The sequence below is a fragment of the Lactuca virosa genome, chromosome 8 (assembly GCF_052849685.1).
Source record: "Lactuca virosa cultivar CGN04683 chromosome 8, Lactuca_virosa_CGN04683_v6, whole genome shotgun sequence".
In the NCBI taxonomy this organism is placed as follows: Eukaryota; Viridiplantae; Streptophyta; class Magnoliopsida; order Asterales; family Asteraceae; genus Lactuca; species Lactuca virosa.
In genome coordinates, this window is record NC_136433.1 from 286,664,773 (window position 1) to 286,681,234 (window position 16,462).

The window sequence follows — 16,462 nt, forward strand, 5'->3', positions numbered from 1 at the left end:
TGACTTTCAACAATGGTTTCAAGGTTTTAATAACAATTTTACAAGAGGAAATTGGTCAGATCAGTGTAAAATACAATAAAATAAGAAGGTAAAAGTCGGAGTTGATTGTAGGAAATATGTATACATGTTTCTATACATGCATGTGTGAAAGTATCTTGAATTATTATATATGAAAGTGTTGTAATATGAACCATTGAACAAGAAGTAAGAAACCTTTGTTTATATTACCTTATTGTATTATTAGTTTAGTACGTTATTGTATTAACTATATTCAACTATTAAATCAGGTTTTTATGTTTATATATTATTTTAAAAATATATCCATATATTAAAAGATAATTTATTTATTATTAATCAAAACTATAATCAGACATCATATATTATAGTACAAATAACAAATGAAGTACAAATTATAAAAATATTAGAAACTTATGTTAACAGTTACAAGTGCATATGATATACTTCTATGAGGTGCGCATGAAAAACCACCTTTTATCTCTGCTGTCTTATTATTTTTCAAAAATGATTATACACTAATCCTCCTCGTGATCTATAATTAAATTTGAAATAACAAAATTATCCATTAAAATGCATCTCATGAGTATACGAATGGATTCTTTTCACTCCTTGGGCCTTTTACTCATTGTTTTACGCTTGTTAGAATCCAAGTATCTCTTTCTTAACCGGATATGATGTGGTGTTACCTGCTCAAAGGGTACACATGTCATTTCATCAAATTCAAAATTCCTAAATATAAATTGAGATTTCATACACGTATCAAGTATACTGACCTCAATTAGCTCATCAGATGCCACATACCCTATAGCCTCTTCAAGTGTCATCTGCATAGAAATTAAATTAAAACCACATACATTTTTTATATCCACAAATCCTAAACTAATTTTTTTTTTTTTTTTTTTTTAAAAGTGATTAAAAGACGTACTCTACGAGGAGGTGACAATTTGACATTCTCGTCCTTTCCGGCTGATCTTATATTTGTAAGTTCCTTGTTTCTTACAGGATTAACCTGTGAAAAGATAATAATTAATTAAATTACTCAAAAGTAATGTGAAAAATAAAAAAAAAAAATGTCATAAAAATATTGAGCATATCCCTACATCAAGATCTGTATCCCGTGAATGTTCACCAACAATCATCCCATCATATGCCTGCATCATATTCAGTATTCATTCATTACTTATTGATTATCATTTATCACAACACAAAAACAATATCAGCATTTATTTTAATATATTATTAATTTAAGAATATGTTTATTTATTACCTCAACTCCAGGACTCACAAAAAGTGTTCCACGTGGTTCCAAACTCATCAAGGCATAAGATGTCACTGTTCCACGAGCACATGATACCTGATATATATTAATAAACCAAAAACCTTAAATAATATAATGTTGAGTTTTAATAAAAAAAAAATTAATAAGAGTAACAAGTGATGTTTACCAACACTCCTTTCCTGACGTTTCCAAGTGGGCCCCGATATTTTTCATAAGCTATAAAAATGTGTAGATTCACAAAGTCAAATGGAAATTCACATTTCAACTTTCATTTCTTCTTATTACAAAAATGTGCTTTCGTTTTTTTTTTTTAATATTCGAAAAAATAAAAATGAGTATATATTACATACCCATGAATGCACGATGCATAAATCCTGTGCCACGTGTGTCACTGCTGAACACGCTTCTGTAACCAACCAGTCCCCTGAAGTCTCAAATTAACAAAAACGTAAGCAACTTCTTTTTATCACTTTTTGAAAAAAAAGCAAAACATGTTGATAAAATGACGAAACTGACCTTGAAGGACAAGTTAATGTCATTCTAGTCCTGCCAAAGTTTCCAGCAACAGGGCCCATGTCAGTAACCTCAGCTCGCCTGTGAGAAAGCGCTTCCATCACCATTCCCACATGCTCTTCATTCACCTAATTTTATAACAATCATATAAAAAATCCATATCATTAAAATACAAATAGTAAATCAGTTTTTATTTTTTTATTTTTTTACCTCAATCGTTACTTCCTCAATTGGCTCTAGCTTCACACCTTTCTCAATCTTGTACCTAACATATTATACAAATAATAATCATTATGAACCCTAAAAGTTTACATTAGAAGTAGAAGATAGAGAAAGCTTACATAACTCTTGGAGGGGATACAGAAAGCTCAAAATTTTCACGCCTCATATTCTCAAGCAAGATACCTGTTATATACATACAGTGAAGAATGTTAGCATACATAATTTTCTTTGGTGAATTTTTAAAGAATCTGATGAATTAAAGAGTATATGATAATATGATATGACCTAATTGAAGTTCTCCTCTTCCTTGAACTTCATATGATTCTGCTAAACCAGGGATTACATTTATGGCTAAGTTTGTTTCTGCTTCAGCCAATAGTCTATCACCAATCTTTCCTCCAGTTAACTACACACATTAAACATGATGACGTGTACACAAACATTTGATTACTTGAAAAGTTAAAAGCAAACTATAAGAAGAAGAAGAAGAAGAAGAAGAAGAAGAAGAGTTATTTTTGTCTTACTTGAGAACCATCAAGTCCAGCTAAAGGAGAATCATTCACACCAAAAGTCATGGAAATGGTGGGAGGATCCAATTCAACAGTGGGTAATGCAGTCATTACCTAATTTTACACAATCAATTTCATTATAAAAATCAATAATACAAGATTTTTAACATAATTAATTAATAGTAATAGTGTAATACCTCAACATTTGCTATTGTATGCCCAATTGATGGACTCTTTAATCCTGCCATTGATATAATATCACCAGCTCCAGCACATTCAACATCAAATGAAATCATTCCTTTGTTTTTTCTTAGCTTCACAACCTAAATGAATGTATATGTATTTAACGATTAAAAATAATAATCTTTTTTCTTATACTAAGTACAATTAGAATATTATATATGTTCACATACTTTCCCTTCTTCAATTTTTATGACACCAGAGTCTGTGTCACGTAGCCCATGAACTCTGTCATTGATACGGATAACACCAGATGTAATACGCCCAGTCAAGATACGTCCCACATAATCATCTTTTTCCATCATAGAAACCTGAAAAAAGACCAATTTACCCTCCTATCTAAAATCTGCTCATTGGTTTGTTTATTAGAACATCCTACTTTCATTTCATCCTATTACAATATTGTGATATTGTTTATATTTTTCAAATGTAGAAAAGAGTTAAATGAATAATACAGAAAAATTGAATATATATAATGCAATGAGAATTAACAAACCAGCATCTGGAAAGGTTCATCAAGGCTTGCAGTTGGTGGAGGGACATATTTGACTATTGCATCAAGCAATGAAGACATATTCTTGGCATCATCTGGAGGATTCTTGGTGTATGTTAATGAAGCCCAACCTTCTTTAGCAGAAGCATATAAAACTGGGAAGTCAAGTTGCTCCTCTGAAACATAAATTTCATACATTCTTTTCAGAAAAAAGAAAAAATAAAAAGGAAATCAAGAACATGATGATGAGCAATGAGCATGATAATCACCTGTTGCACCAAGGTTTGCAAAGAGATCGAATACCAAGCTCTCAACTTCATCACACCTCTCCTCACTAACTGCATGGAAGATTGATAAAAAATTAGTAAAAAGTGAATCTTTTATATATATGAATATGTAGACAGGTTATACCTGAAGGTCTATCTACTTTGTTTAAAAGTAGAATTGGTCTTAGCCCATATCTTAATGCTTTAGCTAGAACAAATTTTGTTTGTGCAAGTGGCCCTTCACCAGCATCCACAACTAATATGGCTCCTTCAACCATGCCAACAACTCGCTCCACCTTTCAGAAAGATAGAAAAGAAAAAAAAAAAAAAAAAAAAAGTGGCTTAAGGGATTAAGTCATGTCCCTATTTAGTCCATTAAGTGAAAAAGGAGCAGCAGCAGCATCTTATTTTTCTTGGCTAATACATACCTCACCACCAAAATCTGCGTGTCCAGGTGTATCAACCATGTTTAGCTCATTTTCCTTCCATGGAATGCATGTAATCTACAAAAGATTAAAAGAATAAAAAAGATTGGTGCTTAGGAAAAAATCAACACAACTAAAGTCATAAAAAGTTGAAACTCACATCTACAAATGCATTAGTACTTAAGAACAAAATCATCTTAGAAATGTAAGATGTATCAACTATACAAAAAAGGTACAAACTCATTCTAAGTGACTCACAATTCTCACTCTCTATCCATGTGGAACAGGTTATTACATATAGTTAACAGAGTGTAACTGGTAGCAATATGAACCAGAAGCTTCTGTTTATATTTCATGTTCTTATGTTCACTGAACCATACCATTGGATTGCTACTTCAATCTAAACTAACAAAATTCAGCTTATGGATTAGTTGATTCATAATTGAGCAAATGAAGAGATGGAATTTGGATAAAGAGAATCCTCATTTCTAAAAGAAAATTAATCATTCACCAAAGATATTCTATCTATCTTGCTCAGTCATAACAATATACAGTGTTCGCTTATTATTCTTGGCAATAAACGAATTCTGAAAAGCATAACTTTAGCTACCTTTAGAATATCAATTAATGAAGAGTGTATGTACCTTGGAAGCGATGGTGATTCCACGCTCCTTCTCAAGCTGATTGGAGTCAAGTGCGCGTTCATGTGGGATGTCGGAGCCGCACTGGCGAAGTAGACGATCCATAAGAGTGGTCTTGCCATGATCGACATGAGCAATCACCGCTACGTTGCGGAGCCGATTAGGATCCAGCGCGCCGCCAGGAGCAGTCGCGGTGGCAGCAGCTGTTGCTGTGGCGACGGAGAAGGAGCGTGAGATGCCTGCGGCGCGTGCATGTATGAATGGTTTGAGATATGAAGACGGGGAGTGGTAGGCGGAGGAGGAGATGGATTTTCTGGTGGTGGACCAGAGAGCACGAACCAGAGGTCCGACCATTTTGGTTTCGCGGTTACAAATGGCTCGGTGGCGATGCTCTGTGTCCGAATCTGTTTTCAGGGCGATGGGGTTTTAGGGGTTATGGGAGGGTAGACCCGGGGATACTCTGGATGTATCCAAATAGGTACGTGGGTCGAACCCATATAATCCGAAGTTACTTGAATGCCTATGAGTTTATGACTTCTTATTTTCTTACAATTAAAAAAAAAAAAAATTAAATTACTGGATTCGTCTCTTATACGAGTGTCAAATTATGCGTTTGGTCATTATTTTAAAAATTAATTCAGACCGTCCCTTATAAGTTTAAATGGTGCATGCTCACTGACAGAGTGAAATGACTATTTTGCCCTTTATCTTTTCTTTTTTATTTTTTTTAATATTGGTTTATAATTTAAAAATTAAAAAAAATGAATTATATGATTTTTATTTTGGTGTGTCTTACCACCTCTTATATTCCCCTCTTATTTTCCGGCCACCCCTTTCTTTACCGTACACATTTTCCAGCACCACCACCCATCACTCCAACCTGTAGGAATCATCTTCGACAGCCACCATCCTCTACTTCCGGTGACCACCTTCAGACCAAACCAAAGCAAAAACCAAAAAAACCTGAGATTTGGTTACAACTCTAACCACTAACCAAACCAAAATATAAAAGAAACATGAAATTGGTTCTTGTCACCAACCACCTCCGACTATAAGCCACCTCCGACCACCGGTCACCTTCGAAAACACCACCATTTGGCTCTAAAATAAAAGAGAAGTATGCAATAAAACCCTCACCTCAAATCAAACCCTAATCCTACAAATAAAACCTGTAAATTTTGACAAAACCTTATTCAATTTGCACAAATTGATACAAAAGGGGTATTTCTAGTTGAAATGAAAGTCAAACTATGAACAAAACTAGAGTAGAAATTTGAGGAATAGTTCTAGAAATTTAAACGTAACCCAAAATTTTTCATCCATGAAAAAAGGTTACCATAACAACCTAATTAATTCAATACGTCTACAAATTCACAAAACAAGAACAAAATGGTATGTATTTATGGTGGATCAAATACCAGAGAAGATGAAACGGTTACAGCTCTGACGAAGATGTGGATAAGAAACAATGTCCGATCAATGGAAACGACCATTCACATGTTGTAGAGGGAGCTTGCGAAGACGACGTTGTGCATATGGAGCTTACAGAGATGGTGCAAAGACGGTAGTGTGCAGGTGGCAATGGTATTTTCTCTATCAGTAGCTCCATTGATGGTGGTTCACTCAAGAAAGTGAACGACATGTGGGCGGAGTTATAAGATGGTGCTTCGCCATTGGAAAGGGTTGCGGTCTTAATGGTCCAAATTTCCGGTGAGGTTCTAGGCTTCCATTCTTGAGCTGATTTGCAGATAGAGCGGGAAAAGAGAAAGAGGGGTCGAAGAGAAGAAGATGGACGGTTTGTGGTGATGTTAGGAAAAGAGATTGGTGATAGTGGACCCTCTTAAATTTTTTATATTATTATAAATAATAAACAAATAAAAAAATAAGAAAGGGCAATATAGTCATTTCAGGTCTAGGACTAAGCTTGCAACATTTAAAATTATAAGGGACGGTTCAAGTAAATTTTTGAAAATAGGTACTAAACGCGCAATTTAACACTCAGACCAGGGACGGATCATGTAACTTACTCTTTTAAAAATTGACAAAAAAATAACATTGTTTAAAAAAAACAACAACAACAACAAGAGTTTCCAAATCTAACCTTATAGTCTGTAAAAGGGCTTTTCTGGCCTCGCCAAGCCATCAGCGGACTCGTCATACATGTAAATTATAGAATTTTTTCGTAATTTTACAATAATCTGTAGTACGATACATGAGTCACCGGTACCCTTTTTGGGGATTGGAATACAGTATTGCGGACTAAGCAGTATAAATTTCAATAAATCGGATTTTTATTTTGAAAAATTAATAGTGTCTTTGGTTAAAAAACGGAAACTAACATATGTATTGCGAACCTAACATACGTACTGCGAACTTGACATACGTATTGTGAACCTAACATTATGTTCAATTCTCTATATAAACTATCTAAAATCAAGCAAATGACATTGGTTGTGGAAGCTCTTCGATTAAATTCAACACCTGTCAATATGTGATTGTGGAAGTTTAGCGATTATAAGGACCTCGAGGACCAACAATAACCTGGGAAGAAAACTTTATGCTTGTCCAAAAAGGGTATGTTGCTTTTTTTCCCGCTTCTTCTCGTTAACCTTAAACAATTATTTTTAATTTCACTGGGACCACAATGTGGGTATATTTGGTGGGTTAATGATGAAAAGGGTCATAACAATTATCATTTGGTTAGGTCAACGAAAGATCTTGAAAGACAAAATAGGAAGCTGAAGATATGCTTAGTTAGTAGTTGAGTTTTGTTCTTGGCTACAATAAGTTGTAATCTTGAGTTCGGTTGTGTTTATATGTGTAGGGATTATGTTAGTTTGCTTTGTATTCTAAAGTGTGTGTCAGAAACTAATAGTTTTATATAATATTAAATAAAATGTATCGCAAAGTCTATTTTGTAAGATAAGTTAAGTTAAAAGAGATTGTGTCAGATAAATTAGTTACCAATAATATATTTATCGCAAATTCTAGTTACCAATAATATATTTATCTTGAACCCCAAAAAAATGCTACACACTTTGTGCCGATAATGAAAGCAGTATCTTTAGGTGACTGTTGTAATTGTAAAGGAATGTTGGAGACCAACTTTTCTAAAAACATGCAAACAAATACACCACAATCTTGTAAAGACCCTCTTTGTTACGTCACAATTTTAGCGGGAACAAATTCCAACTCATCATCCCGCCTCACCATACTCACACTAACTAATTGAAAAAATCATCTAAAATTTTAAATATATTTTGTACTGAAAACGATGAATCTTGAATCTGCCTTTAGTTATTGAATGACTCGAAGTATTTGCATGTCATAAAACTATCATATAAAGTGATAATCCACGTATTAATATTTAGCTCACCCAAAAACAGTAGTGATACGGGTCATTGATGGAAAAACAAATTTGAAAAACAAAAATAAAATAAAATAAAAAACAAAACAAAACAAAACAAAACAAAAAATAGTACTTCTAATCAAAGTAATAAATAAAATAACAAATAAACTAATTTTGCAATAAAAGTATACTAACTCACTCAACTAGCCACCAAGGAGGCATGTCTATCCCCGAAGCAAATAAGGTCCAACCGTCATTCTCATGCGTAGGCATTATTGTGACAAGTATGATTGTCCATGGAGCATTTAGGTAACATCATATTCCCAATATGTATTTTTATTTGGATTTAATTTGATGGGCCTTTGTCGAATTGAGTATTGATTTTTGAATTGGGCCTCCTTTGGCCCAATAGTCGTGGTGCGCCCCATATAGGGCGCGTAGCGCCTTCGACCCTTGGGCTTGCAAGATTTTTAGGGTTTTCTTGCTATTTAAAGGCATTTAAGACCTAGGGTTTATTCATTTAGATCCCCCATCAACCCGAACAAGTTTTAAAGAACCCTAGTCTACTCTCTATCATTTTTTAGCTTGTTTCATCCTTGAGATCTCATTTCCCTTTGTTTTATGCATAAAGCTTGAAGATCAAGTTTTTCATTGGAGCTTTGAAGTGAAGAAGAAAAGTAGATTCATCAAGTTCACACCTTTTCTGGACCATTGTGTGTAAAAAGCTTCAACCTTTACTGCTAGTTTGATAATCACGAATATTGTTCTTTTTATGCTTTTGGTCCCATTTTAGCGGTGATCTTGGAGTAGAGATACCTCCAGCTCCTTTTGAGCATTAAGGGTTGTTCTTACGATCATTTGGACATGAAAAGTTTGTATTTTGTGGTTGATCTCTTAACCATACAAGTTATGTTGGTGTTTGAAGTCATTTAGAGGTTGAAAGTTTAGATCTTGTTGGTTTGGAGTGTCTTAATGGGTAAAGTTGGAAATTTTATCCATTAAGACATCGTTAATGATCAAATCTATAAATTAGAGGAATTGAATTAATGGATTAAGTTGTTTTTCCCTTTGAAATAAGCCAGAGCGCAACACGCTTTTTAGGGTTTCTAATTCGCTCTTGTTCTGGCCATGAATCTCGATTGTGTCCATTTGTGGGCGCATGGTGCCCTGAAGCGGGTATGGCACGCCCGTTGACCAAAAAGATGACTTTTTGACCAAGTTTGATTGGGGGTCAAACATTATGGTTTGTAACACCTAGTTTTGAGATGTTTATAATTTCAGTATAACGGATCGTAATGGATCGAGTAAAGGTCTTGGGCTTCAAGGGAATAGAGATAAGACCCTATCGGATTTTGATAATGTTGATTAAGTGATTAAAGCCATCTAATTGTGCTTTGAAGCAAAATGCTAAAATAGGAAAAGATGATGGGTTTTATAGGTTATCAAAAACATGTAAAGCGGAAAATCTTAGCACTTAAGTTAACATGCAGCCTATAAAGGATCTATGTTTTCTCTAATTGATAGCAACATACTATGAATATCAAGAACCCTAATGAAACTCTAATAATTTCGAAAAGCATACAAGTGTTAGTGTTTACATACCTTAGAATTGTTATTATAAACAATTCTGTGAATCCTTTCCTTTGTGTCTTTAGAAAGCAAGCGTCAAAAGTATGATGCCTCTAATGGCTCACACTCAAAACCCTAGAAACCCTAGAGTGAAGAGGAGAGAGATTAGAGGGATGGAAATTTCGTTCCTGTGCTTCTTTGGAAGGCCATGAACAAAATTTGCAATCCAAGGGGTCCTATTTATAGTTTAGGTTACTTGCAGGCAAAACAAGATTTGAATTAATTAAATAATAGATTTAATTTTAATTCAAATCTTTTCCTTATCTGTATCCAGGAGGCTTCCAGACACATAGAAGAGCCTCCAAAACCGTCCACCCTTGCATGGTTCTAGAATTATCTTATTTTGTTCAATTATTAAACAATTACAATTTTCCCCGTGCACCTTTAATTAATTCAAATTAATCCCAAATTAAATCCAGATTAATTCTTATTAACAATTAATTAATTCCCATTGATTTCATATTAATTTATCAATTAACAAATCAATTATTTAACTATTGACTTCATGTTAATTTATTAATCACATAATAATTTAACAAATCAACTATCTATTTCCAATTATTATATTAATCACATAATATATTAACAAATTATTTTTCTCTATCTCTCTCCTAATATCATTTCTAGCAATTTTTGGTTATGAGTGCAACCCAAAAAGGATTTTGCTTCTATTTGCAAGTTTATACCAATTTAGTTATGAGCTTAGACACCTTCACCAACAAAAAAAAATATTTCAAGCATCTTTGCATGGATTAATGGTTTTAGTTCGACATGTACTAAGTCAAAAGTAATTAGATAGGTTTTTGGCGCTTGTCAATACCTTCACATGCATATAAAGATCGCCAAAAACTGATGTATTTTTGCACTATATACCAAAAAGCTTTAAATTTATAACCTAACTAATTCTACTAGCTAAAACACAAATAGGCAGTGTACCTAGTCGAAATATAGTATAGTAAAGTAAGTCGGGTTTCGAACATAGGGAACGGAATTTTAATTAATAAATTAAATGATAAAAGCTAAACTAATGAAAAGCAATTAAAGTTTCATGTTTTTATCTGATTTTGCAAGTTCTGATTAACTTAAATTTATAACTAAGACCTTTTAAACTAAAGCAACAAGTAAAGACGATTTTTAAATCAAGATAATAAAAATACTTCCGTTTAGTTTCAAATCACACTTTTTCCTATTGTTAATTTCATTACATGGATTAATTTAAATTGGTTACCAAAGTAAAGGTTACTAGAAGTCTTGGTCTGATCTCCTAATGTTTTCACCAATTCATGAAAATGTTGTGCAATGGTCTTGCATAAGTGGGACACTCAATTGATTATGAAAATTTTGGGCTATGAATGATAAATCTAATGATTAATTATCTATGAACAGGACAAATAACCAAAGAACATATTATGATCAAATAATGCTCTCTAGCATAATTTAAGCAACTAACTTTATTATCTAATCTAGGACTTGGTCAATCTTTAACTATAGTGATTTAAAGGTCATACATACTAGGTAACAAATTTATGCAATCAAATTGGTCATCTAACTACACAAAACTTGAATGGTAAACAGTAAAGATAGAAACTTTAACATACTAGGTAGTGATTTATTGTAACATCCGCATATTCGGGCTAGTCAATTTAGAGAAAGTAAGCGTTAAAAATGACTTTTTGATAGAAGATTATTTAGAGTGAATAATCTTAACCAAGTTATAGTATATGTCACAAGGACTCTGTACATATAAAGAACAATGAAATCTGACATAAACGAAGAAGTTATGACCCGTCGAAGTTTTACGACTAAATCGACACAACGTCGCGTATCGTAAAAAGTGAATTTTTGATAAACTACTTTTTAACCTTAGAGATCTAAACGAATGTCGTAGTATACGTTAAATCGAGAACGTACACAAAAAGAACGTCCAAATCTGACTTCGTTTGAGCAAGTTATGATTTTTCAAAGATTTGACATAGCAGTATACAACCCGGAAATCGAATTTTACATCGATCGATTATTAGCCGACACAACCTAAACGAGAATTGAAGATCTCGTCAGTAAGAGCTCAACGATATAAAGACAAACGAAAACAAACATCAGATGACGAAGTTATGAATTTTTAACGGACTTTAACTGTCTAAGCCTGTTAAAATATAAATTTAAAAATAAAGTCAAAATTAGTCGATGGAGTCTAAATGAAAGTTGTAGATCACGCCGCTACCTATGCGTGGATATAAAGAACGTCAAAAATGGATCCCGTATACGAAAGTTACGAAATTTAGAAGATAATTAATTTTTGAGTTAAGCTCCAAAGCTGACACATGGCAAGATCTGGACCATTGCTTCCTCCCCACGCCTAGCCACCGGATTGCGACACCTGGCAGCCTACGCCCCGCATAGAGCTTGGTACGCCCATCATACCGACGACGCCCAATGTACATCAAAATTACGCCCCGCGTAACTCAGACCTCCAGCCTATATATAGAGGCGTTTTTCTTCATTTCTCTTCACACCTTTTCTAACTCTTCTCTCTCAAACACCTCAAACCTTATAAATTCCCCAGTACTTCCTAAGTGTTAGAGGCGAGTCCCGGAGCGCCAGAAGGCTCCGAGAAGAAGAGCTTTTGGAAGACCCACACTTTCATAGTTGACAATTGTTACTCTGAAACATGCTACATGCATATTCATAAAAACAATATTTTATATTGATAAAGTGATTACAAACTACTGGATACAAACTCACTATTTCATAGTGTTATATATTACATAACTTCCGAGGTATCTATAGATTTATACATATGGGAGTGCAAAATACAATAGTTTCAAATTATTCGAAAATCTTCTATCAAAACAATAGTTTCAAACTATTCAAAAATCTTCTATCAGTATATAACTATACTGGAAGCTTATCTCCTGCAAATTAGTTAAACATTGAGAGGGGTAAGCGGTGACGCTTAGTGAGTTCAATAATAGATACAATATAACGTTATGCCATATATATACTTCAATATGACAGAGGCAAGGAGGATCAAGGAACAACAAAGGCATAATGCGAAAAGCTTTCCATATCAATCAATGAGACATAACAATTTCCATACTTGATATACAATCAATAAAGTTTCAGCACAAATGGCACAAAAAATACTCAGGAATATCATTTTGCTAGAATATTTAGGCTTTCAGCGTTATCTTAGCATACTACCGAAGCCAAAGTGATGCCTATGTCATACACTTCATGGTCAACGGTTCATACCAATACCCAAGTGATGCCTATGTCATACACTTCGTGGTTAGAGGTACAACCTTGCTATAAAAATAGCAGAAATAATAACACGAGATGATAACATGGAAAAGCACATAGCACATATAACACATAACATACAATTGTTCCTATATATTAAACTCACCGTGAAATAACCGGGGGTTAAAATAGTAATTTGGGCAGCACTTCGGCTCTAAATATGACTTTCTTCGTTGAAAACCGGGAGTTTTCTTGAAAACCGGACTCTGCGAAGGTAGAGCTTCGAAACCGAAAAGATAAATTTTTCGGGCTTCTCGGGAATCTCGGGACGTGTTTCGGGTGTTGGAATCAATACCAGGGCTTCGGGGGAAGTGGAAGTAGAAGGAATATAAGTTTAGGGGTAAAAAGTGGCAAATTTCTAACATTTACCCGGGAGGTCTCGCACCCCTTATATAGGTGCGAGGTCCGGATCCGAAGCGAGGGGAAGAAGGCAGGTGGCTACGAGGCTCGGACCAGCTGGCAGCAGGGCGAGGCTCGGAAGCGAGGGTCGGAACAGCTGCGAGCTTCGGATTGGTCGGATGACGCAGGTCGAATCAAGAAGCAACACGCGGGTCGGGTCACGAGGGAAGCATGCGAGGTTCACGTGACCGGCTTCGGACACCTGTGTGACACGCGTTGCTTCTCGGATGCGCCACGCAGCAGCTTCGGACACGTGGCCAGCTCAGAGCGAGGGTCACGTGGCTGGCACTATTCATGGGATTTTTCTCGAAAATTGTGCCCAATTTTGTAAAATCCATAACTTTCTCATACGGGCTCCGCTTTTGACGTTCTTTATATGCACGCGTAGGGAAAATTATGCTCTACAACTTTCGTTTAGACTTCATTGGAAAATTTTGACTTTATTTTTATATTATTATTTTTAACAGACCGGGACTGGTAAATCCGTTAAAAATTCATAACTTCTTCATCCGATGTCCTTTTCGTCAGACTTTTTACCGTTGTACTGCTAATGACGAGACCTTCGATTCTCGTTTAGGTTGTGTCGGCTAAAAATCACTCGATCTAAAATTCGCGTTTTTAGCTGTCTACTGCTAAGCTGAAACTTAGAAAAATCATAACTTCCTCATACGATGTCAGATTTTGGCGTTCTTTTTATCGAACTTCTCGGTTTAACGAATACTACGACTTTCATTTAGATCACTAAGGCTAAAAAGTAGTTTATCAAAAACTCACTTTTTACGTCATTCGGCACCGTGCTGGTTTTGTCGCGGATCTTCGATTGGTCATAACTTATTCGTTACAACTCGGATTTCGACGAGGTTTTCGCCTACATGTTTCTAACGAGATTATCTACAACTTTAAATAATAAAATTTCACTTATTTCAAATTTTATATTTTCGCTAAATTTCACTATTTGGCTAATAATTGGAATCTCATAAGACTTCCAATAATTTATGAGTGATTCTAAACATAGCTTTACTTCATTTCTAGTAAAAACTATCTGTTAGAACTCAATAATCAATATCACATAATATTTCATAATATTATTTACTTAAAACACGATTTCAAAACGTGTATGTTACAAATACCTCCTTCTTTTGAGAATTTCGTCCCCGAAATTACATCGATTAAAATAAATGGGGATATTTCGCTCTTATCTCATTCTTATTCTCCCAAGTATAGTTCGGGCCTCGATGGTTTTTCCACTTGACAAACACCAACTCTACTTCTTTATTACGTAGCTTAGTCGTCCTTTCGTTTATGATTTCTTCAGGCTCTTCTACGTAAGTTAACTTATTATCCAGTTTCTCCTCGGATACCTTCAATCCTCTTGGATCATCAAGAAAAACATCAGTATAATGTATGATCCCTTCTTTCTTCATATTTTCTGGCTTTAGGGCCTCTACTTGCCATTTCTCTAGTTCATCTAGAATGGTGAACTTTACTGTAGTGTGAGTAATAGCATAACACATACTATTACGATAAACCTTTCTGCTAAGTGCATCAGCAACTACATTAGCCTTTCCAGGATGATACATGATTTCACAGTCATAGTCTTTGATCAGCTCCATGGCTCGTTGTTGTCTCATATTCAAAGTTTGCTGACTGAATATGTACTTGAGACTCTTATGGTCGGTATAAAATTGACATTTTGTACCAAAAAGGTAATGTCTCCACAGTTTTAGGGCAAATACCACGACAGTGAGTTCGAGATCATGGGTGGGATAATTCTTCTCATAATCTTTCAGTTGTCTTGAGGGATAGGCTATCATTTTGCCACGTTGCATCAACACACAACCGAGTCCCAATCTTGAAGCATCGCTATATACGGATAAATCATCATCACCTTTTGGGAGTGATAAGATTGGAGCATAAGTCAAAAGATCTTTTAAAGTCGAGAAAGCTTTTTCTTGGGCTTCACCCCATTCGAACTTCCCTTCCTTTCGTGTAAGACTTGGGAGAGGTACGGCTATACGAGAAAAGTCTTTAATAAATCTCCGGTAATATCCTGCGAGACCCAAGAAACTACGAATTTCGGAAGCATTACGGGGCACTTCCCAATTTTGAATACCTTCAATTTTAGTAGGATCTACAGATACACCGTCACCAGAAATAACATGGCCGAGAAATTGAACTTGGCGAAGCCAAAATTCACATTTCGAGAATTTAGCATATAATTTCTCCTTTCGAAGAAGTTCCAATACCGCACGAATATGAATGACATGATCAGCTTCAGACTTGGAATAGATTAGAATATCGTCAATGAATACGATGACAGATTTATCGAGCATTGGGCGGCATACCCCGATTCATCATATCCATGAATATAGCAGGAGCATTTGTTAAACCGAACGGCATAACAAGGAATTCATAATGCCCATATCGAGTACGAAAAGCAGTCTTCGGTACATCCTGCTCGTGAACTTTCAACTGATGATAGCCAGATCTTAGATTAATCTTTGAGAAATAGCTAACACCCTGAAGTTGATCGAACAAATCGTCGATGCGAGGTAGTGGGTACTTGTTCTTGATAGTCACCTTATTCAGCTCACGATAATCAATGCACATCCGCATCGATCCATCTTTCTTCTTGACAAATAGTACCGGAGCACCCCAGGGAGAGGTACTCGGTCGAATGAAACCTTTGTCAAGTAGTTCCTGTAGTTGGATCATCATTTCTTTCATCTCAGCTGGCGCAAGACGATAAGGAGTCTTTGCAATCGGAGCAGCACCAGGCACAAGGTCAATTCGGAATTTTACTTGCCTGTCCGGAGGAAGTCCAGGAAATTCTTCGGGAAAAACATCTGGATATTCTTTAGCAATGGGAACATCATTCACCGTTTTCTTCTCCACTTTTGAGACATCGACTGTGTAGGCCAGATAGATAGAACACCCTTTCGATATGAATTTACGAGCTTTGAGGAAAGATATTATTTTTAAGGTTCCTAGTTCACCATAGACATAAATAGGATTCTCCCCTTCAATGGGAATACGTACTATATTTTCATAGCACAAGAGTTCTATGTGGTTCTTTGATAACCAATCCATGCTGAGAATAATGTCAAAGTTGGGCAAGGAGATAGGGATTAGGTTAGCAAGAAAGTTATAGTCTTCAATTTCTATAACACAATTCCTAT

The 16,462-nt window shown here is 35.1% G+C and overlaps 1 protein-coding gene across 2 annotated transcripts; it reads right to left on the reverse strand.

The window, feature by feature from the left end:
• Nucleotides 1-399: 399 nt before the first annotated feature.
• EMB2785 (elongation factor family protein) lies at nt 400-5,048 on the reverse strand. Of its 2 annotated transcripts, XM_079067112.1 has the most exons (19): nt 4,610-5,046; nt 3,969-4,043; nt 3,686-3,836; nt 3,544-3,612; nt 3,278-3,450; nt 2,955-3,092; nt 2,739-2,864; nt 2,557-2,655; nt 2,318-2,438; nt 2,152-2,215; nt 2,021-2,075; nt 1,814-1,938; nt 1,648-1,721; nt 1,464-1,513; nt 1,286-1,372; nt 1,119-1,169; nt 944-1,027; nt 792-842; nt 400-704 (listed from the first exon to the last, which is right to left on the reverse strand). In XM_079067112.1, the coding sequence occupies exons 1-19, from the start codon at nt 4,958-4,960 to the stop codon at nt 621-623; spliced, it is 2,028 nt and encodes a 675-aa protein (XP_078923238.1). In that variant the 5' UTR covers nt 4,961-5,046; the 3' UTR covers nt 400-620. The 2 variants fall into 2 exon arrangements, with proteins under 2 accessions (XP_078923238.1, XP_078923237.1); XM_079067111.1 differs by having other exon boundaries at nt 400-842; nt 4,610-5,048.
• Between the last annotated feature and the right edge of the window lie 11,414 nt (nt 5,049-16,462).